This window comes from Sceloporus occidentalis, unplaced genomic scaffold (genome assembly GCF_023333645.1).
Source record: "Sceloporus occidentalis isolate IW3139 unplaced genomic scaffold, rSceOcc1.0.p SCAF_7, whole genome shotgun sequence".
NCBI lineage: Eukaryota > Metazoa > Chordata > Lepidosauria > Squamata > Phrynosomatidae > Sceloporus > Sceloporus occidentalis.
In genome coordinates this window covers 60,989,395-61,011,643 of record NW_028316987.1, presented here as the reverse complement: position 1 = coordinate 61,011,643, position 22,249 = coordinate 60,989,395, and the positions used below count along the sequence as shown (strand labels likewise).

The window sequence follows — 22,249 nt, the reverse complement described above, 5'->3', positions numbered from 1 at the left end:
AACTATCATCATTTTCTCAATGCTTGGCTCTCCATAATGAAATGTATATTTACATTGTTCTCACTCTCAGTTGTCCTTAGTGACATTATCACATAGTTAAATTATATTGGCTACATTAAATGGTAGTGATCTTCCCATTCAGTGTATATCCCCTCTTTGACTGAAACCCAGATAATGACAGATAGTAAGATGCTACTTTCCATTTAGCTTAATGACACTGTAGTACTGTGTATCAGTATTTTAACTGCAATCAAACAACTTGAATTAATGAGTTCAATTATTTTCTGTGAAGAAAAATAATTCATATGTATCCAGTTTTTTCATGTCCTCCTTAAGTCCTATTTTTTTATATAAACTAAAAGGCCCCAATCTTACAAGCATTTTTCTATATGCAGTAGTATTCATTTCTATGATAAGTAAATAGGCTAATCCTATGGAGAGTTAGGCATAGTTAACCCCACTGAGAGCTATAGTTATAAAGGTAGCTAACTTTGCAAAGCATTCATGTGTGTTATTTTTGTGTTCCTTTTCTATCTCTTTGATATATTTTTTGAAATGGACATTTGTAAATAATTCCCAATATTCAAACAGGGAGACATCAGGAGATTTAGAGAATAACAGTACAAAATACTCCATCTGAAGTCATGCCAAGTGGATGCATCGTTAGACCCTATAATATTGAAAGCCATGAAAATAAATAAGAATTATGACCAATACATGCTTGGGAACAAACTTTTGACAGTTCCATGTGAATTCCTGAGGGCCACTTTTGCCATAGGAAGAGGATAACATTTTTAAATGGTTGAAGGGCTGGGTTGTCATAGCTTCTAAGGCTAGATGACAATCACTGAGCTTGTACTGCTTGGAATTCAAGCTTAACCCATTCTAAATAAGGAAATCTTTCTCACACTGGTCTGGGGATCACTATGGGGTGTCATGTCTATAGTCCACCAAACTATCCCACTTGTGTTTTCCCCCATGGCTTTGCCATAGCTTTTAGGTTAAACTGATGTCAGTGCAAGCCAGTCATCATATACACAGTATATAGACTCATGTGGAAGTAAGAATTGGGGAATTGGACTACATGCAAAGTTGAACAGGAACAAATGAAACTAAACAGACAGAGGATGAACAGAGTGCTTTGCTGAATACAAAAGAATAAGGAGAATGAACAGGGAAAGGAGAGGAAGATTGACAGATAGGAAATGGAGAAGTATCTGAAGTTTCTTGCTAGACCTTCTGTCCCTCACACTCATAACTGCACACTGCTGTCCTTCTTCCCTCCCATCCCATCTCCTCTCAAGCCAAGAAGCCACTTTTGACCTTTTTTTCTTGATGAGGGTGGCCTGCTGGGGAATTAGTGCAGTGGGAGAAAAGTTGGAATTGAATAAAAATACAATAGAGATAGAATAATATAGGAGATTATCGCATGGGAAAACAGGCGCAGATTACATGAGGTTTGTATCCATCTCTGACGGATCTTATAGCACTGCCCTGTGCCCAGGCAGTAGGCAGCTTGTATGCAACCTGGGCTTCTCCTGCAGCTTTTCAAGAATGAGATTTTGTCTGGAAACTGTTGTCTGGAAACATTTAGAAACAAGAGCATTAAGTCTCACTTTTTAACCTCCTTAATGCCTTATCCCACATTGAAGGAGTCTTTGATTCGTTCTAGATATGACTGAGCAACCTCATTCCTTCTAGACATGGTTGAGGAACTGGAGGAAGGACACCTTTATTTGTGAGGACAAACAGAGGCCTATCAGAAAACCATAACAATATTAATGGTGCCCCATTCTGCATTTCATCATATTACAGCTACCCTTTTCATGAAATCAAGGGGTTAGGCTTTATGGGAAATGGTCATCTTAAATTAGTAAACCAGTTGTTTATTTCTTTTGTCATCTCTCATAGGGGCATTGTAGGTGTACTGTTTCCAAAACACATTCAGGAACATGTTTGATTTTCTTTCTTTCTCTTTCAGAATAGACAAAACATCTAATGTCTGCTCACATTGTAAAATAGTTTTCATTTAAATAATTTTGCTTGATCTTTTATGCAAAGAATTTGTCTTTTCCACTGTAGCATGAATTCAGACAGTCACATAAAGAATGCTTGCTTTGTTTATGCGATTAATTGAAATGCAGAGTGTGATGGGTTGGTAGTTAAAAATAGCAAGGCAATCAGAGCAGCTGGGCATAAGAGTGAATTGGGAAGCAAATGAAACTTCTCCCTAGTCATTGTTGAAGTACTTTTTCTTTGGGCCCACAGGATTATATCACATTATGCAGGCACCGGTATGGAAATCTTCTGTTGCTGGGGAACATGGAGAATTATAAATAGAACATAACCCTAAAAGCCTATTTTATAAATGCCAGGGATGACTTTTTGCAATTTCTGTCAGGTAGAATTACAGGTTGACAGTTTTTTTTAAAGTGATAATGCAGTCTTTTTGAATGTTGATTGGACAGTTTAAAGCTGTCAGGAAGAAGGATACTCATCTTTAAAAATACTAAAAGTAGGATTGCATTACTGTTTATGGGCAACATAAGGAAATAATAAAATCATGAAAAGTATTTTAAAATACTTTTTGAAGGAATGCTACAAACTAGATATGCTGTGTGTTTTCTGTAGTTATATTCCTCATTTTATCAAAAGCAGGACATTATGAGCATGGCAACTGCACTGCAAGTGAGGATTTCAGAATACTAAATCTATTGTTGGCAGGTTGCGAGATGTGTAGGTGCTCTGAGGATAGATGAATCTCTTATGCTGTAAGTTAAAAAATATCACACTGGCCCCAAAATATTTGGTTTGAAGAAGCAAAGGATGACATGGCACCACTACCATTCCACATACAGAAGTGATCTGTAATGGGGCTGTGCCTGAGCTGGATGGGGTTACACTCCCCCTGAAATCTCAGGCTCGCAGGTTGGGTGTGCCCCTGGACTCAACTCTGAGCTTGGATGCCCAGGTTTCAGCAGTGGCCAGGAGTGCATTTGCACAATTAAAACGTGTGTGCCAACTGCGCCTATTCCTTGAGACGTCAGATCTGGCTACAGTGACACATGCTTTGGTTACATCCCGTTTGGACTACTGTAACACGCTCTATGTGGGGCTGCCTTTGGAAACTGTTTGGAAACTTCAGCGGGTCCAAAATGCCAGAGCTAGAATGTTTACTGGAGCCAGTTACAGGGAACGTATAACCCCTGTATTGAAACAGCTTCACTGGCTACCAGTTCGTTTCTGAGCACAATTCAAAGTGCTGGTCATGACCTATAAAGCCCTCCACGGCTTAGGTCCAGACTGTTTGAGAGACTGTATCTCCCCATACAAACCACCTAGAGCCCTATGATCCTCAGGAGAAGGCTTTCTCTTGGTCCCACTACCATCCCAGCCTTGCCTGTTGAGGACATGAGAGAGAGCCTTCTCAGTGGCTGCCCTCACCCTGTGGAATTAGGCTGGCGAAGACGTTTTTATTTAAACAGGCCTTTTAAAATCTTGCAGGCTTGGTTTTATTGGTGGATGAGGGGCTTGGTTTTAGATTATTGTTTTTCACTTTGTATGTTTTAAATTTTATATTTGTATTTTTTATATATTTTTACAATTTCAATTGTACGATTTTAATTGTTGTTTTAATGTGTTTTATATATGTTGTTAGCCACCTTGGGTCCCACTGTGGGAGAAAGGTGGGATGAAAATAAATAAATAAATCTAAGACTACTAGCTGAATTTTAGTTCAGGGCTAGTGAGAGGGCCTGAGTATAGCAAGCTAGTGTGAGCAATCTATCAAGCTGAGAGAAATAGGCAGGAGCTACAGGAAGAATGCTTTGGAGGTCACTGTTGCTACCCAGCCTCTACATCCAAAATGGTTCACCTATTCTGCAAACACACCAATTTGCTAGAAACATCAGTTAATGTCAATTATTGCAAAAAAAAAAAAAAGCATACGGGCAGAACATAATATAGGTTGAATCTCACTTATCTGAAATGCTTGGGACCAGACATGTTTGGGATTTTGGAATAACTGCATATACATTATATTTTTGAGATGAAACCCAAATCTAAACATGACATTCATTTATGTTTTGTATACACCTTATACACATAACCTGAAAGTAATTTTATACAAAATATTTTATGAATAAAACAAAGTTTGTATACACTGAACCATCAGACAGCAAATGTGTCTGTATCTCAGCCAGTCACATGGACAATTTTGGATTTTGGAGTATTTCAGATTTTGACATTTCAGATAAGGGATACTCAAATTGTACTAAATTCGACCTGGTATTAAATCCTTAATACTAAATCAGACAATTCAACCATTGGGCCCTATTATCCACTTGGACTGACAGTGGCTCTCCAGGATTTTAAGTAGAATTCTTTCCTAGCACTGCCTATGGATATTAGGGAATTTACCTGGGTTTTTCTTGGGAACATTGGAATTTGTATTTATCCTCTTTATCTTTGTTATCCTCTTGGGCTCAAATGTGACTTCTGTGAACTTCATATGTGCCCTTTAGTCATGCCTTTTGAACCTAAAGCTTCTTGATAAATATTGAAATGTCATGTAAGATGGTGTGAAGATATATATAGTAAAAAATTAAAGTTGCTTTTCAGATTAAATCTTTTGTATAATCAAATAGTATTTATTAATAAAATTATATTATGTAGCAAGTGTTTCTGATTTATTATTATTATTATTATTATTAAACTTTATTTCTATAGCGCTGTAATTATACAAAGCGCTGTACAAAGTCGGTAAAATTAGGAGTAAATAAAAGCCTGCCCAAGGCGTACATTCTAAGATAATATTCCCATTGTTTAAAACAGCCTGCCACAGTTTTCGGTTCTGTAATGATACCTTTTACTGTCTATATTTCCAGCCTCAGAGCCTAATTTGAAAGTTCGCTCCAGGTTAAAACAAAAGGTAACAGAAAGGAGAAGCAGTCCTTTACTCAGAAGGAAGGATGGGATGGTTGTCTGCTCATTCAAGAAAAGACTATTTGAGGTGACAGGTAATGAAAGACTGGACTGGAGAGATACTGTCCAAATCTGGGGAAATGTTCATTATAATTGATTGTGTTGGACCATTACTTGGTAGATTTATAGATATAAAAAGATATGTATGTGTATAGACTAGAAAGCTGGGCCAAAGCTAACAAAATGAAATTCAACACAGAGAAATGTAAGGTACTGCACTTAGGTTGGAAAAATGAAATGAACAGATATAGGATGGGGAACACCTGGCAAAAAGAGACTACATGTGAAAGGGATCTAGGAGTCCATGTAGACCACCAGTTGAACATGAGTCAACAGTGTGATGCGGCAGCTAAAAAAGCCAATGCAATTTTAGGCTGCATCAATAAAAGTATAGTGTCTAGATCAAGAGAAGTAATAGTGCCACTGTATTCTGCTTTGGTCAGGCCCCACCTGGAATACTGTGTCCAGTTCTGGGCACCACAATTCAAAAAGGACATTGAGAAACTGGAGCGTGTCCAAAGGAGGGTGACTAAAATGGTGAAGGGTCTGGAAACCATGTCCTATGAGGAATGACTTAGGGAGCTGGGGACGTTTAGCCTGGAGAAAAGAAGGTTAAGAGGTGATATGACAGCCCTGTTTAAATATTTGAAAGGATGTCATATTGAGGAGGGAACAAGCTTCTTGTCTGCTGCTCCAGAGAACAGGACCCGGAACAGTGGATGCAAGCTGCAGGAAAAGAGATTCTACCTCAACATTAGGAGGAACTTCCTGACAGTAAGGGCTGTTCGTCAGTGGAACACACTCCCTCAGAGAGTAGTGGAGTCTCCCTCCTTGGAGGTCTTTAAGCAGAGGCTGGATGGCCATCTGTTGGGGATGCTTTGATAGAGAGTTCCTGCACGGCAGGGGGTTGGACTGGATGGCCCTTGTGGTCTCTTCCAACTGTACGATTCTATGATTCTATGTATAAACTGTGCACACACTATATATTATGTATATAAACATGCATACCTACCATTAACATATATTTACTATCGTTGCCGTCCATAGAGCTCAGCACATGTAATAAACACATACTGTGGATTGCTTCTTAATAAGAGAGCCATTTCAAAATAGATTATTCAAAAACCATTAGATTCCTCCTCTCCATGCTTGATTGAAATCTCTGAGAGCATCAAAGGCCACAATTTTAACAGTAGCAAGGACTTTAAAGAAGCCTTTATGGTACATCTCTCCAGTTATGGCCTGAACCTAATGTTACCATTACTGCAAAATCAGTTGCACTAGTAGGAGTTATTTAGCACAAGAGAGGGATGGAACACAGTTTCCATTGCCTATAAGGTTGAGCAAAAAATAGTATGTGTACGTTCCCTCTCACATCACCACTTCTGCAGTGGCTAAATCCAACACAACTGTATTGGCAATGTATTGGATCTAAGCCTAAGTCATAATAATTTGTGTGGTTTTCTGCTTTCATGGCAAATATAGTAATGCCAATAAGGTCCACATGTGTACGGAAATTAAGGTACAAATGGTTCTTTAAAATAACATGATATCCTAAAACATCTAATGTTGCAGAAAGTTGCAGGGAGGGAAAGTGTAAGTAGCTAAAAATAGATTTAAGATGAAGTTAGCTTACTTGTTTTCAATGGTATAGTTTGCATCAATTGATGGCTGTGTATATATGCATATGCATACATTCTGATTGGCCCCATAACTACAAATTTTGCAACTTTATTAAATTTATTTATTATTAAGAGAAAATTATTCTTTATTTTTTCCACTGGTATCCATCTTTCAACAACTCTGTTGAATTTCAGCATGCTGTAGCTAAAATTATCCCTTAGTCTTAACAAAACATGTAATATGTTCTTCAGGAAAACAATTAAGCTGTAACCATTAAAATGCTATGTTAAGATATTTAACAGTCGTACATTCCCTTAGAATTGACTGAGAGAGATGTACTGCAAATGAGGTATTGTTTTTTATTAGTTACTCATATAAAGGCCAGTTCACAACTGAGTCCTCCAGGGGTTTATCCAAACAGCCTTGGAATGGCAGCAGGCCTCATGAATTGATGACATGTTATCTTGACCTTTGAGAGTCCAGTATCTCTATCATGCTGATCTCTCACAGAGGCAGCAGAGAATGCAGCCAAAGGTACTTCCTTTTCCTTTACTCATTAGGAACGCCCTTTCAATAGCTTGCCTGCCACTGAGAAACTTGCTTTCTCCTGGGGTTGGGGCTGGGATATTGCTGAAGTAATAAACTCTGTCCTTTGTGTACTGGAAGTAATAAGAGGGGAATTAAAGCCTGAAATGAATAAAAGAATGCATTGTACATTCAAGTTATTTGTCATAAGCTATATACAGATGTTTTGTTTTGGGGAGAGGAAGAGGTAGCTGATATTTTCTAATTACTATATGCACTTTCCTTTCCTCCAGAATCATCAGTTAGTAGCAGCTCCCCAGGATCAGGTCCCAGTTCACCAAATAATGGTCCTACTGGAAATACAGAGAAGGAAGCCTCAGTGTTGCCATCTAATTCCCAAGTTGAGGTAAGACCAAATTCCCTTTTGTTTGTGTGGCACACACATTTTACTATCAGAACTCACACAAGATAGCCCTCAAAATGGAGCATTTTAGAAGCACCCAATATGGGCATGGTTCTGCCAGTTGCAAAGCTTCTGACAAGTGTATAGCTTTCAATTCTAAGAGAATGCATACGAGAATTTTATAGGTACGCCCACTTCTAAAATAAAGAGTCCCTCAATAGCAATGGGGAAGAGGATAAAATAATGAAGAACATAAATTTCTTTAGGCTTAAACATCCCTGAGTTATGAAGTTATTATCAAATATTCTTATTGGAATTTCTTAACAATACACTTCTTATGCATGTGCACATTTCTGTACATTTTCATTAGTGAATATATTCCTTTTGGATAATGTCCCTGTGAGAGGTAGGGTATAGCTGGTAGGAGGAACGCATGAAGAATCTGAAAATATTGCATGGAAATGTATTTGCGGGCTTTATGAAAATCTCAGTCTTTCATCATCAAAATGGCCAGCTTCCTCACAGTGTGCCCTCTTTGTCTTCACCTGAGTGAACATTTCAGCCTGTGCTGAGTTGAGAGAAGAGCAAAACTGTACAGTGGGAAAAGAGGTGCAGGTAGCAGGGTTATATCCAAAAGAGAATTAGAGGGGAAATCATTTATATTCTTTTAAAGTCAACATTTAAGGTTATTCCCACAAATACACACTTGCTCCATTTCTACCCATTCATTGATTATCTAGATCAGGGGCAAGGGAGCAGTGTCTGCTCCAAACACCAGTTTTCTGTGGGGCTGTATAGACTGCTGAAAATCCATCCAAGAAAAAAACAAAAACTAAAAGTGTTTGGGTATTTTTTAAAAAATCAAACAGTGTGAGGTGGGGCTGTCCACAGATTAATTGTCATACTTGGAAGCTACTAGAATGGGCAATTCACCTTTTTTGCTTAGAGAGGCTGGCTGTGATGATGGAGCTCAAAAGACCGGCCTTTAAGGCCAGGCTGGGGCCAAAGTCAGGACGTGGTGCCCACATGATGCACAGCCCAGCTCCACCCCCAGGCTGGGGTGATGCTGTGCACCACTCCATATAGCGCACAGTCATAGCACTCCTCTGGCACTGTGATTACATGCTTTTTGTGACTCCTTTTTGTGCCATGGAAAGGAGAGATTGGGGCCACGGCATGTAGTTGCCACAGCCCTGATCCAGCGCTTGGATGTGGAGCCCCAATGTGGAGGTGCAGAGGACCACAAAAACACTCTTGGGGCCACACACATACCTACCTAGGTATAGCTATGAAGTCCAAAAATTCCAGTCACAAGTCCAGCATACCAATATCTGCAGAGACTTGAGGAAGACAAATGCATGATTATGGAACTAAATAGCAATTCACACTATACTGAGAATTTTTTTTCAGTTTATGACAAAAGGAGCTAGCTATATCATTGCTTAAATGTCTGACTTTTGTTTCCTGTTCTGTGCTGTGGGGTTTTGATGTAATAGTAAACATGGGTTGAGTTGAAAATGGGATATGCAGAATGAAACAGTAAGAAAATTGCTACATGTCAAATGATATGATCCCCTTAATTCATACTTTCAATGTGTTACTTTTGTGTAAAACAGGACCTTCAGTTTGAGATCTAAAATTCCTGTACTTCACAATGGATGGTTCTAAACAATGCCCATGATGCTCAAGTCAGATAACATTTTGATATGTATATATATTTATAGATTTCACAGCCCCATGTAAGCTTTCAGTTGGCAAGAGAGAGAAAAACCCAGAGACTCTAGATCCATACCATTTAAGTCCAAAATAACAGATACAGCCAAAACTACATACAACCCTTTTAGTCTCAATAAAATGGATTTAAGCCAGTTTAGTAATTTAAGTACTTTGAGTTGTGGTTCAGGCTGATAATTTCCTGCTGGTTAAATGTACTGTTTGTTATCCTGCAATACTTAGTCAGGAGCAGTAAAATAATTTGTCTGGTTACTCTCTGGCAGTTTATTATAGCAAGTGACTTATTTTCAGTACAAATGTACTACTTAATGCCCCTTTGTAATCTTACTATGGTGCAGCTGTGAGAGAAAACAATAATACTTTATATTATAATTGCTGTGTTCAGAGAAATATACATGCTTATATCTATGTCCTTATGGTATAGTTAAACACATTTCTTGCCAAGACCCAGTCATTTTGGATATATTTCAGTTTAGTATGTGCTAAATGATGCAGACTAATCTGTCTCCAGACTCTGAGAACAGTGGTATCAAAGATAACAAAAGCTTTCCTAGGTTTTGAGTTCAAATGGGTGCTGATGAAATAAAAGTGACCTATAAGGGTCAGCAGTTGAAGAGAAAGGGAAAATACCTTCACAGATTTCATGGAGTACAGCAAGTGAAAATATTTAAATTTATCAGCAGCATTAACTGGTTACGGGCAAGTTCTTTTTGCCTCAGTTCAGAGTCAGTTTGGTATTTACAAGCTTTTCTAGACAAGCATTCAGAAAAAGCTTCTTTGTTTTCAAGTTCTGACCCAGGTCTTAATGCTGGCACAGGTGTGTTGATGATAGTGCAGCCATGCCTGTTATTTTATTGTCCTTTGGGAATTGTATTTGGTTAGGGTGCCATTTATAAAACATTCAATTATATTCATACAGCAGTCAGATCTAGAAAACAGTTACTTTCATGTACTGCAACTGCCTGAATCCCCTGGCTAACATGAAAAAATTCTGCCAAGAAAATCCCATAATAGGTTTGCTTTGGGTTGCCATAAGTCAGAAATGACTTGAAGGTTAACAACAACAACAACAACAACCTTGGCAAACTCCTTTCAATCCTGCAGTAAAACCTGGACTGGGTTCACAACCCCACTGACGTAGAAGCCACTGTAATTACGTTAAACTATTAACTGCTGAAATTTTATGTTCCTAGTGTTTTCAGAACATCCTAATCTAAACATCAAATACAGCCCTAACCTTGCTTTCTAACTCCATGTGTATGAGCATGAAAGGGCAACTAATGGGTTTTAATAGGTGTGATCAATCTGTACGAAGGCCTCTGTGCTATGATACTGAGGTGGGAGTAGATCTCATTGAGTTTATTGGTGTTTATGTAGGAATGTGTACAGTTAGCCCGCCATATCCACAGATTCAATCATCCATGGCTTGAAAATATTTTTAAAAATATAAATTCTAAAAATCAAACTTTGCTTCTGCCATCTTATATTAGGACACCATTTTACTATGCCATTGTACATAATAGACTTGTACATAATGTAACATACTGGGATTTTAATAGCCACAGGAGATCCTGGAATCAAACCTCAGGGGATACTAAGGGCCTACAACAAGATAAGAAGATAAAGGATTTCATAACTTTTCTTCTTCACAATGAGGAAATAATGCTTCAACATGTTGAGACACTCCAATGAAAAAATTCTCACCTGCCACAAAATTTGTTGCACCTGCATGAGAGTCAAAAGACCAGCCGCTGTAGTGTATTTTGTGTAAACCCTTCCATGGGGCTGAACAGGCCACCTCTTTTAGTGCTGGATCAGGGCTGCAGCAACTACATGCCACGGCCCTGATCTCTCCTTTTCGCGGTGCAAAAAGGAGCCTCAAAAAGCGGTTCCTTTTTGTGCCCTGGTAAGGGCGCCATGCTGCCAACGTGCGGCTTTTCCACTCTCCTTTGATGCTGCATCATGCAGACACAGCACCAGAGGAGCGCCGTGATGCCACATGCCATGTGGAGCAGCATGTGGCATCATGCTGGCCTGGGGAAGAGTGGGGCATGTGTCATGTTGACACCGCATCCTGACTCCACCCCCAGGTCAGCCTTAATGTCTGGCCTGTCAAGCCCCCATATTTTTGCACCAAAACTTCATGAAAAATTAACAAAATGTCCCAGATACGTGTTGTTTGTTGTTATGTGCCTCAAGTCATTTTTGACTTATGGTAATCGTAAGGAAAACCTTTTATAGGGATTTCCTGGCAAGTTTCTTCAGAAGGAATTTGCCATTTCCATCCTCTGAGGCTCAGAGATTATGACATGCCCAATGTTGCTCAGTAGGCTTTTATGCTTGAGCGAGGAATTGAACCCTGGTCTCCTACACCACATATGTACAGGCATACAGAAAGTGTAAAACACTTACGTAATCTCACATAGGAACTAGAAAACCTTTGATGTTTTTCATGCATCATAGGACAATGGAGTAACAAGCAAAAATATATATCCTTGTAGGAAATTGTTCTGTATGTTACCTAGTTTACTTGTCTTAAATTTAGAGTCCTATATCTCCTTCATATAATTGTTAGAAAGATGGAATGTTTCAGAAAGCTCACAAAAGTGTGTAAATATAGTGTTAAAAATAGGCATATATTGATAAGTTCATGTTTAGCTGCTGCTTCCTGCCATTAATCTGCTTCCAACAGCAGAGGCATATATGATATGTATAACATACTTTGGCATACTTTTTCACATGCGTTTCCTCCATATAATACTCAAAACACATCTTTGAAAGTACTTTTATGCATACAGTGATTTAATATGGATCAAAATCAGTGCTACCTAGAACTGCTCCACTCAGATAAATGAGATTTGTAAGATCTAAATGTAGTCCAAGTCCCATTCATTTGAACACGCCTATTCTGGGTAGGTCTAACATTGGATGTACACTGATACAATGCCTGGGCAAACTTTGAAAGTTACATACTGACTGTAAGTAATAATTTTGAGCACACAGATAACAACTGTCCTTTGTAGCTGTAATCCTGTGCACAAATACCGGCATGAGAAACAACAGAGTTTTGTTTAATGGGTGTAGCTCCTGAAACATTAACAAATTCCTTATGTCATAAGCTACCATAATTATTGTTGTTATTAATTGTTAAATTAATAAAATTACTTAATTAATAAAATTAATTAATTGTTAAATATTTCACTATTTTAATTCCTGTTTATTTATGTGGACATTATGTGAAGGTGGACATTTGCAGGATCCCAACCTATATAATCTTTTGGCATTAAAAAGAAAGTGACATAAGGGAAAGTAATTTGTCAGATACAGGGCTAATGGGATAATTTCTTCAGGTCATTGGTAGGACAGTAACCTCCAAAGACTGGAAGACCGAGTTCAGTCTCCAACAGTGACTTTTCCTAATAATGAATTAATTGTGTGTGTGAACTCTGATCCATGGGGCAGGCATGTGACCTCTTCACACTGATAAGTAGCTTCTCTTTGGCCCAGAACAACCCCCATTCCCTAAAAGGCTACATTGATAGCTAACATGTGGTGGTTTTGACTCATAATCCTCTTCATAGGATTCCAGGAAGTTCAGATGGTGTAGAATTTCAAAACAGAGGCTAATCAATACAGCAGTGTTGCCAGCTTAAAAAGGTTCATTTGGACAATATTGCAGCAGCATGTGGTATGGATCTTATTGAACACTACTGTTTTTAAGAGTTACCCTGTTCCGTATTCCAGGATACAGGGCAATATAATGGAATAGAGATTCTCCATACTGCTGCCACACCTAAGAAACACCAGTCCTTTGAGTTGTCTCATGGCCCACTTCTCAGTAGCTTTGGTGGGAACCACAGACTATTCAAAATGATGTTATTAATGGTGTTCTGAAGAAAGTGATGCAACTAGGGCTGTAATATTTTGTCAGTTAATCAGATTAATTGATAAAAATATTTAATAAACTAAAATGGATTTAATCATATTAAATACAATTCTTAAAAATGCATATAACAAAGACTTTTTCTACTTTACAATTATTGCTTCCCTTCTTAAGAAAATTTATGCTAATTCAGTGGAACGGCTAATCAACTAAAATCATAAATCAACTAAATTTTTTGTAAATAAGTGAAGGAACCTCATTCTTAATGAAGTTGACGGATTCAACAAAGCTAGAGATGTCCAGTTATTTCTCTTAGGCCCAAAGCAGACCGGCAGATGGGGGCGGCTTCCTTCTGCTCTGGGGACATGGCGCTTAGATGGCTCATGCACCTGGAGCACCCCAAAGTCACCCCAGGGTTGCACCAGGGCTGCCTAAGGTTGCCCAAAACAGTACAAAAGGAGCAGGTATTTTCTGCTCCTATCCACGATCCATTCAGGACCACAGCAGGAGGTGCCCTCGGGACCATGGTGGCCACAAACTGTCACCACGGTTCCAGGGAGATCGGGCCAGGATTGGCTTCTGGTCATTCCTTCCTGCCCATTTCCTTCACCCCTTAAACTACATTTCAAAACAAACAAACTTGTCTAGTGTGTCATGTGGAATACCAGGTATATGTCACAGTTTGTTCTTATCTGAATTTTACAGTGTTATTCTCAACTCAAAAAACAGTATCAGAACATTCTGTAAAATGTATCAAAATGTGTGAAAAAGCATATGTTGGGGTAATGCATACATTGAAATAAAATGTAGTAAGAAATATACTTTGCAAGAAAACATCTTCAAAATGCAAATATTCAAGCGCATTTTGTGTAGATTTTTTTTTTTTTTAAAAAGGGAATACAGACATGGCATGGGCTGAACTTATAAATGAACACATGCATTGACCAAAAATAAACTCATAAGGGAGGCAAAATGCTGCCTATTCATGCAGCCACTGCTCTTACCCTTGCCATTCCCAGGCATAAGTATTTGCATTTCTGGTATGAGAACTCAAAGGTGCCTCAAACAGTATTTTGAAACTGGAGTTCAAAATGCCAGAACACACTTACAGCTCACTGGCAGGGATCTTAGAAGCTGAAACCACTTTTTTCCATTTGTGGTTCCATTCAGAAATTTCACTGTGTCGGTAGTTCCTTGATAGTTAATGTGTGGTCCTGTGGGTTGAAACATTTTTCCAAAGACAGTAGATTGGATTCCAGCACACTCTCTTTTGATGGTTTAGGAGTAACTAAACAATAAGGAGTTTCCTAATTGTATATACACTGGCTACTATTTCTCAAAAATAGCTATCAAATCAATTCATCATCAAGCACAGAGGGTTTCTAATAAAAGGTAGGGGCTTGTGTTCTTGTTTTTAATCATTTTCTCCCCACACTTTATAACTAGGTTGGGTTACTCCCTGGATGTATCATAATAGCTCTAATGACATTATTTTGTATGTTGATTCATATTTGAATATGCATGTGCAGCTTTCTTGACAGAAAGTAAGGCTGAAAATCATATTGCAGGGCATTTGAACTGGTTTTAGTCTTTTTTGAACCAATTTTTGAGAATACGAGTATTATAGCACTTAACTGAACCCTGCAGAGAGCTTCATGAGTCTGCAGGCTACACAATTTCAACCTCTAGCATACAATATTCAACTGAAAGTTTATCCCCAACTTGTCATATCCTTCTCAGAGTATGAAATTCACTGTGCATTTCCATTCTTACTTGGTCAGCAGATCAGTACTGTTCCTTAGTGTGTTCCAGAATGGCTGCTGTAGAGTATAATTGGAAGGAATTGGAAGGAACAACTGTAATTCTCACTGGACACATTGGAAAAGAATGAGTTATGCATTTTTAAACATGCTAATAAAATAATTAGCAAGTGAAATGTATGCTAGTTTTAAAACCTAGATTTAATGCCTACTTTTTAGGCATTATTATATAAGTATGATTAAAGTAGTGCTTCCTGTAACATAAATGTTAAGTCTTGAATTTGTATGTTTCCCTTTAGCACAATTCTGGGGCTGAGGATGGATGACATCTATAGACTATTCTGTTATTATGTCAGTGATAGGTTTAGTCTCCAAACAAACTATATGGGAAGGTTATGTTTTGGAATAACATCCTGTGTTTTTGTGCTGCCCAACTCTTTAGTGACAATCTGAGGTTGCATTGTATTAACCCGAGGTATTTCCCAGCGTTAATTGATATCCCAGGTTTGTCCAGAGGAAAATCTACAGCTCCCCACAACATGCTTGACAAGTTATTATATTTATTTTAGTCAAAGGCTGAGTGCACAGGATCCCGCATGGAGGTGGTCTATTATTGGAGTCCCATATGCTTTTTGTTTGGGAAGAAAGCAGTCACTGTGTCATACTGTTACACAGGGTATTCTTTTTCAAGGATGTTGTTCCCTTGAGGACCATATCATGCCAGAGTTCCAAAGTCTAGTAAGACCTTTTGTAGCTCTTATTGTGTGGAGGGGTCTGGAAGGGAGGCAAGAGTTAAAGACAAAAAGAGAGGGAGGGAGTTTAAGAAATTCTAATAGACCACATGTTGAAGAGCATGAATGTCAGAGAAGAAAAAGGCAAAAGTAATTCTGCCATTATATTTACAAAGTGCCACAATCTTCATAAAGATATAAAGGTTGTGACCAAAGATGTCATAACAGCACACACACACACACACTCATACATTTTATAAATGACTCTATTAAAAGTGGAAATATTATAAGATTTTAGTGAATTAATTTTCAGTGTGAAGTCGAAGGCTTTCATGGCCGGCATAACATAGATTTTGGGGGTTTTACAGGCCATGTGGCCATATTCTCAGAAGATGCCAGCCACAGATGCTGACAAAACGTCAGGAAGAAACTCTGGAACATGGCCAGATAGCCCGAAAAACCCACAGAAACAATTAATTTTCAGCTTTCTTGAAACATATAGTTAATTAAGAGTAACTAGATATTTGCTTATATAAATTAAAGTAATACAGTGTTGCATGTTGAGCCCTGTGATGAATGTATAGAAGATGTACAAAGTGATAAGACTCCAGCAGAAGGCATACGTGAATCACCAGATGAGAAAATACAAAGATAAAACAATCTCTAGCTGTGTCAGATCTTTACCCAGCAAGCAGTGTCTAATCCCAAGAAATTAGCCTATGTCCTCATTTAAGAACTATAGTGGACAAATAATATTCTAAACATTGTGAAGCAACTTCTCCCACTAGTAGAGTGTTAGCAGAATGTATAGGTGTTACTAGTCCAAAAGAAAAACAATTTATTTGTATTTTCACAATACATGAAATCAGTTTGGTTAATCTGTCATCTGTCAGGGGTGCTTTGATTGTGAATTCATGCATGGCAGGGGGTTGGACTGATTGACTCTTGTGATCTCTTCCAACTTTATGATTCTATGATTCTATAATGAAGATATGACCTTATTTCTTTTACATTTCCCACAGCTTTCAGTTTCACAGCAACACGTTCTTATCAATGAAGAATCAATGAATCTGTTGAGTCTTTACACATCCCCTTCTTTGCCAAACATCACTTTGGGGCTTCCAGCAGTACAATCACCACTCAGTGTAAGTTCTAGATGTAAAGAGCATTTTCATTAGTTTTAGTTATTAATTTAGATCTATTAGTACTTTTATATTCTACCACATTTTCTCACTATATCCATTTTTTAAAATGCTAGGTGGATCCAGTGAGAAAACTCTGTATCATAAGATATTTTTTAATAATATTTTGGGGGCTTTTCCCCATTTTAAATCTTACTTGCTGATGCCTGTGACCTATAATTTTTTTACCATCTAAAATGATAAATCCTATTGATTTATTTTTGAACTTTTTTGAACTTCAACTCCAAAATAAAGGAGTTCATTAGCTGGTAAATATGTACTAGTTATTTGCATAATTTGTTGTTGCTTGTTTTATGAGACTAAATTTACCTTTCTCAATCCCTTCAACATTTTCTTCTTTTTATGGAAAGGTGTCTTTCAGGATCCCTGAATACATTTATCTATAATTTTCAGGGCCTTATCTGGGCTATTGCCTGTATTTATTGTTGTTTTGGTGTACTGTTTGTTGTCATGTTTTGTTTTAGAATGTATTAATAAAATTTTAATTAAAAACATTTTCTTCAAGTATCAGTTATTGGTTTTTGTGAACTGCATTGTCATTTTACTGTTTTAAGTAAGAGGTAGCTAGGAAAGTCTTGAGGGAATATGCACTTGGCAAAAAAATTAAGAAGGACTGACTCCGGTTGCTTTTCAGTTCTGTCACTCTAGGCCATCTCCTTTATTAATTTTGTCATTGTGATGAAAATATACCATTTTCCATCCAATTTATAAAAATACTTGCTCCTTCATGCATTCACACGAGAGGGTTACTTTTTATTTCTTGAGAAACATTATATCAAGAATTCATTGTGTATTCTTTTACGACCGAACTTTGAATGGATTCATATTACAAGAATCCATGTTGTAGCTGATGAAAAGATTATTGTCTGCATATGCATGAGAAGGTGAGTGGTCTGAATCCTTTGGCCACAAGGGTGAAACAAAACCACTTTTCTGTTTCCCTCAAAATGTGAGCATTTGCCAGGAATGCTATTTAGTGATGGGAAAGTCCATTCCTCTACTTTCTATTCAGAAGGAACTCTATTATAATTAATTATTCCCTTTACCCATCCTGAATGAAAATTGGATAATGTAATTGTCTAGCCCTTTTTGAAACTTTGAGAAAATAAGAAAAGTATCACTAGAACAGCACAGGAAAGTGGAGCCAGTGCCAGACACAAGCACAAGAACAACATCCTACTTTTATTTTGCTTTTTTATACTCCTAAATGACAATAGCAAGAAATATTGTCCTGGAGCAGGAGTAGGAAACTGTCAGAATCAAGGGAGTTTCACTTGCTCCCAATGGACCGGGGGGGGGGGGGGATCCGACCGGAAAAAGTTTTTTTAGGGAGAGGGGATTTTCCCCATGTTTCTTACCTTCTCTGGCTAGTTTTAGGCCAGTCTGTTTTCCAAGAGGAAATTACCTAGAGGTCAATTTCAGGATTGCTTCTTATTGGGAAAAGACCTTTCCTGGGTCTAAAAAAGCCTGAGGGAGCAAAACATGCTTAAAGTGTCCTCACTCCCACTAGGAGGTGTTCGGGTTCTTGGGGGACAAAAAAAAAGTATTCCAAAAAATTTACCCTAAAAAGTTGGGTAAATGCAGTCCATAGGCTGCACTTTCCCCACCCATCTCTTAAAGGGAAAGTGTTTGCCTCATGTTTTCAATTTCTCATTCCTCTTCATCACTGGGAGATGCTTTTACCTAAGTTGATTTGTCCAGACCCATTTGTCCATCTGAGAGAAAGGTAACTGAGTAAGGAGAATACAAAGATGGTGGATAGCATTGATTGTTAAGGAACCCACTGCTGCCTGCAATTTATGCATTGTAAATAATTCCCTGGCACATATGGGCATACCACATAAGAAAAAACATACTGCATCAACCAAAGTGTTGTACTTCTTTGATGTACCCTGCAGAACTAAGTTGCCAGATCCAGATCTCCATTGAATTCCAGCCTCATTTTGTGATGCAGAAATATTGAAGTAATTTATTCTTTGGGAAGATTTTGTTTGTTTGTTTTAAATATCACTTTCATTTCTAAATGCAGGCATCATCACCATTCAGAGAAAAACAGAAATGTGAGACCCAGGCAGTCAGGCAAGGAGTGATCTTGCCTGGACAGTACAGAGGCAGTATGTCTTCACCTTCAGCCCCTCAGCCTGTCGTCCTGGAGGGAAAGCCAAATAGCAGTCATCAGGCTCTTCTCCAGCATTTGTTATTGAAGGAACAAATGAGGCAGCAAAAGCTTCTGACTACAGGTAAAGATCACTTAGTTTAGAGCACAGATGTAATCCTTTTGAAATTTCATTCTCAAAAGGAGCAGCAAGGAATTTTAGCAATTGTCTTCCTGCTGTGTGAAACAGTCTTTGAAAAGTGAGCAGTTTTTGAAGACTGTTCACAATTTGAGCTCTGTTCAAAATTGGATCTTTTCACAGAAAACAGCATTTTCTATGCAGTTAAGAACATTTTCTGAGCAGAGAATAATACAGTAATTCTAATTATTAGTATTATTTTCTGTGCAGAAAATGCTATTTTTGAAGAAAATATTAAACAGGCAAATTTTGTGCAGAATAAGTTCCAGTCTGCAACAATTCTCATTGGTGCTAGATTCTCATCAGGATTTTCCAACTCTTGCAAAATACATTTTTGGCCATTTTTCAAATATTCATTCCATCCCTACTTCAGAGTAATATCCTTCACTTACACTGATGTGCAACTCCTGAATGCTACAGATACCTAGGAAGGTACTTTATTCTATAACGCTCAGAGATGCTCACACTGGAATTCTTAGTCTTCTCCTTCAATACACATATGTCTTCCTGGTGTCCCCATCCCACCCCACAAATACAATATCATAATAAGACCCGTAGTAGTAATGTCTTAATAATTGACAAGTGGCATGCCATTGGCTTTCAGGTGCAGTCCCTCTTCATCCTCAGTCACCACTAGCAACAAAAGAAAGAGTCTCACCCAGTCTAAGAGTTCCACATAAATTGCCTCGACATCGCCCACTAAACCGAACCCAGTCAGCTCCACTACCACAGAGTACCTTGGCTCAACTAGTCATTCAGCAACAGCATCAACAGTTTCTGGAGAAGCAGAAACAGTATCAACAGCAGATCCACATGAACAAAGTAAGTATAAGTATAATTCCTTACTTAGTATGCAGCAAATCTATCTGTATCTACTATTTGCATTTTTTTTGTGTGTGGAGGAAATAAACCTAAAGATTTATATATATCAATTCACTTTGCAGTAAGGTATGCTTTAAAAAAAATTTGATTCAAAAATATGATTGCTACATTGTCTGCCAGAGACATAACTATCTTGTCTCATTTCATTATGAAGGCATTGAATATCCCAATTCAGACTACCATATCATGGCTTGATGAACTGAGATATGTCTAAAGCTTTCCCCATATACACAGACCTTTTATCCTTTCACAGCAATCATGAATGCAGTCTCCAAATATAGTTTTCCAGTTCATCTGAACCTGTGGTTTTCTGCCTTGGAACAAACTTTAACCTTCAAACAACTTCAGACCATAGCTTAAAATCCTAGTTTGCTCAGAGTTCCAAAGATGGTAACAATATTCTGCAGTTTAGTTGAAATGAGAAACTTGTGGTTAATTGGAGATTTTCACATTGCACTCAGACATTTCAGGAAGAAAGGAGGGCAGGAGAAGGAAGAAAAGCAGGCAGGCAGGCAGGCACTTGTGCATGAATATGAGGACCATTCATATCTTCTTTCTGAATGTGAAAACAATTTTAATTTTTGATAGTTGCTGCCTGATGCTTTAAATTTAATTAAACCCATTCTAAATAAATCAGTTCTAAAATATTAGAACTATGGCACCATTTTGTTTGTAGATACATGTTAATTGTAACTATTAGAGCTGAGCTTACCCTATGTATTTCATTATACTTGTACAATATGATAAACCATTGTAATATTTGAAGCAGCAATGTCCTCACAGAATAAGATTATTGTTCTCCAGATTTTATGCACCATTTTTGTGATTTCTGCACCTACAAAGTTCATTCTCATGTTGTTTAGGTAACTAATAAGACTCCTCTCAACAGTCCTATGAAAACTGTTTTTCTCTCTTTTTGGTTGTGTATGTAATCTACAGTCACAATGACAAATAAAAAAGTATTCATAGGTGAAAACATTTTACTAGAGAACCGTTCCCCCATGGGGTACTTATTCTTTGAAATCTCTTAAGAATTCCCAACCAAATTAGAAACACAACTTTGAGTTTAAGTTCATCGTTTGTACAGTGCTTTGGTTATTAAAGCTCATCTTAATTAGGAAAAATGAAGACTAGAGAACTTCAAAGTTAAAAGCTGATCCTTCCATGTTAACCCCTCTCAACTTGGGTGTTTTGATTACTCAACTTGGACTCTACTTGGCTTTTCATTTACTATGTGTTCCATATGTTTAATCAAGATGGCATAGGTACATCTTGGAGCTTCCAGGTTTTCAAAATATTTCACCTTCCTGAAATTGTCTGAACAAAAGAAACCCTTTATTACTGATTGAGACAGGATTTCTGTGACTTTTTCCACAGTGGTATCCAGAATAAATATTGATTAACTACCTTCCAGGTTTTTCTGAAATAAGAGTAAGCCAACTTAGCATCTTGCATTTTTCTTAAATGTCCATGCATATTATTTCCATGTATATTATTTCTGCCACTAATCCAAATGTGGCCCACACATTATTGGTCTTCCAAGCTGCCAACAATATCCCTTTATTTTTGAAGTTCCTGATTGACAGATTTGTTTTGCCCCTGGTGTGTTGTCATACATAGCTGCTAGGCTGCATCTGATTGTTGATCAGAAGTCTTGGAAACCTATTTTGCAAGGCTAGATGATTAGGTCACTATGATTATTTTATTTTGCACAGAAAAATAACAGGTATGTGTTAATAAACAACATGGATCCTAGTTTATTTGTATCAGGCTGTTAAGAAATGACAGAGTGGGGCATTCCTAGGTGCAGATGCAGAGGTGCCACTTACTAAGGGTGAGCAAGTGTCACAGGTCCAGGAGGCCAGGAGGCCAGTTTACTGCCCCTGAGACCCACTGAGATGGGGTACATGAATTGATAAAAAGAAAACAAACATGAAAATGAAACTTGAAGTGGCTAAAAGGTCCCTTCTGGTTTTGAAAAAAAGCACTGCAATTTGAACAGTGCCATATTATTGTCCATCATGAGTTCATAACATTCTTTGGAGAGAACTTCTATTCTGATTCTTTATTGCCCAAATTCTTCCTAGGGTGAATAATAAGAAACTGCTCAGTATCAAGTTTTTAGCTTTGGTTGTAATTAGATGAGGAGTCTGACCAAACATGCTTTACAGAAACTTGGCTGGCAGGTGATAGAAGCCTGACAATAGACTCAGGAACTCCCAGCAGGGT

At 37.9% G+C, this 22,249-nt stretch overlaps 1 protein-coding gene across 5 annotated transcripts in view; it reads left to right on the top strand.

Annotated features, from left to right (window-relative positions):
* Window positions 1–22,249, top strand: part of HDAC9 (histone deacetylase 9) — a 266,320-nt gene that overhangs the window by 229,420 nt on the left and 14,651 nt on the right. For all 5 annotated transcript variants that reach the window (XM_089533110.1, XM_089533111.1, XM_089533109.1 and 2 more), the window contains exons 7-11: window positions 4,887–5,018; window positions 7,425–7,537; window positions 16,665–16,787; window positions 18,874–19,084; window positions 19,743–19,960. In XM_089533110.1, coding sequence (XP_089389236.1) covers window positions 4,887–5,018; window positions 7,425–7,537; window positions 16,665–16,787; window positions 18,874–19,084; window positions 19,743–19,960 — 797 coding nt within the window. The remainder of the gene's footprint in view (window positions 1–4,886; window positions 5,019–7,424; window positions 7,538–16,664; window positions 16,788–18,873; window positions 19,085–19,742; window positions 19,961–22,249) is intronic.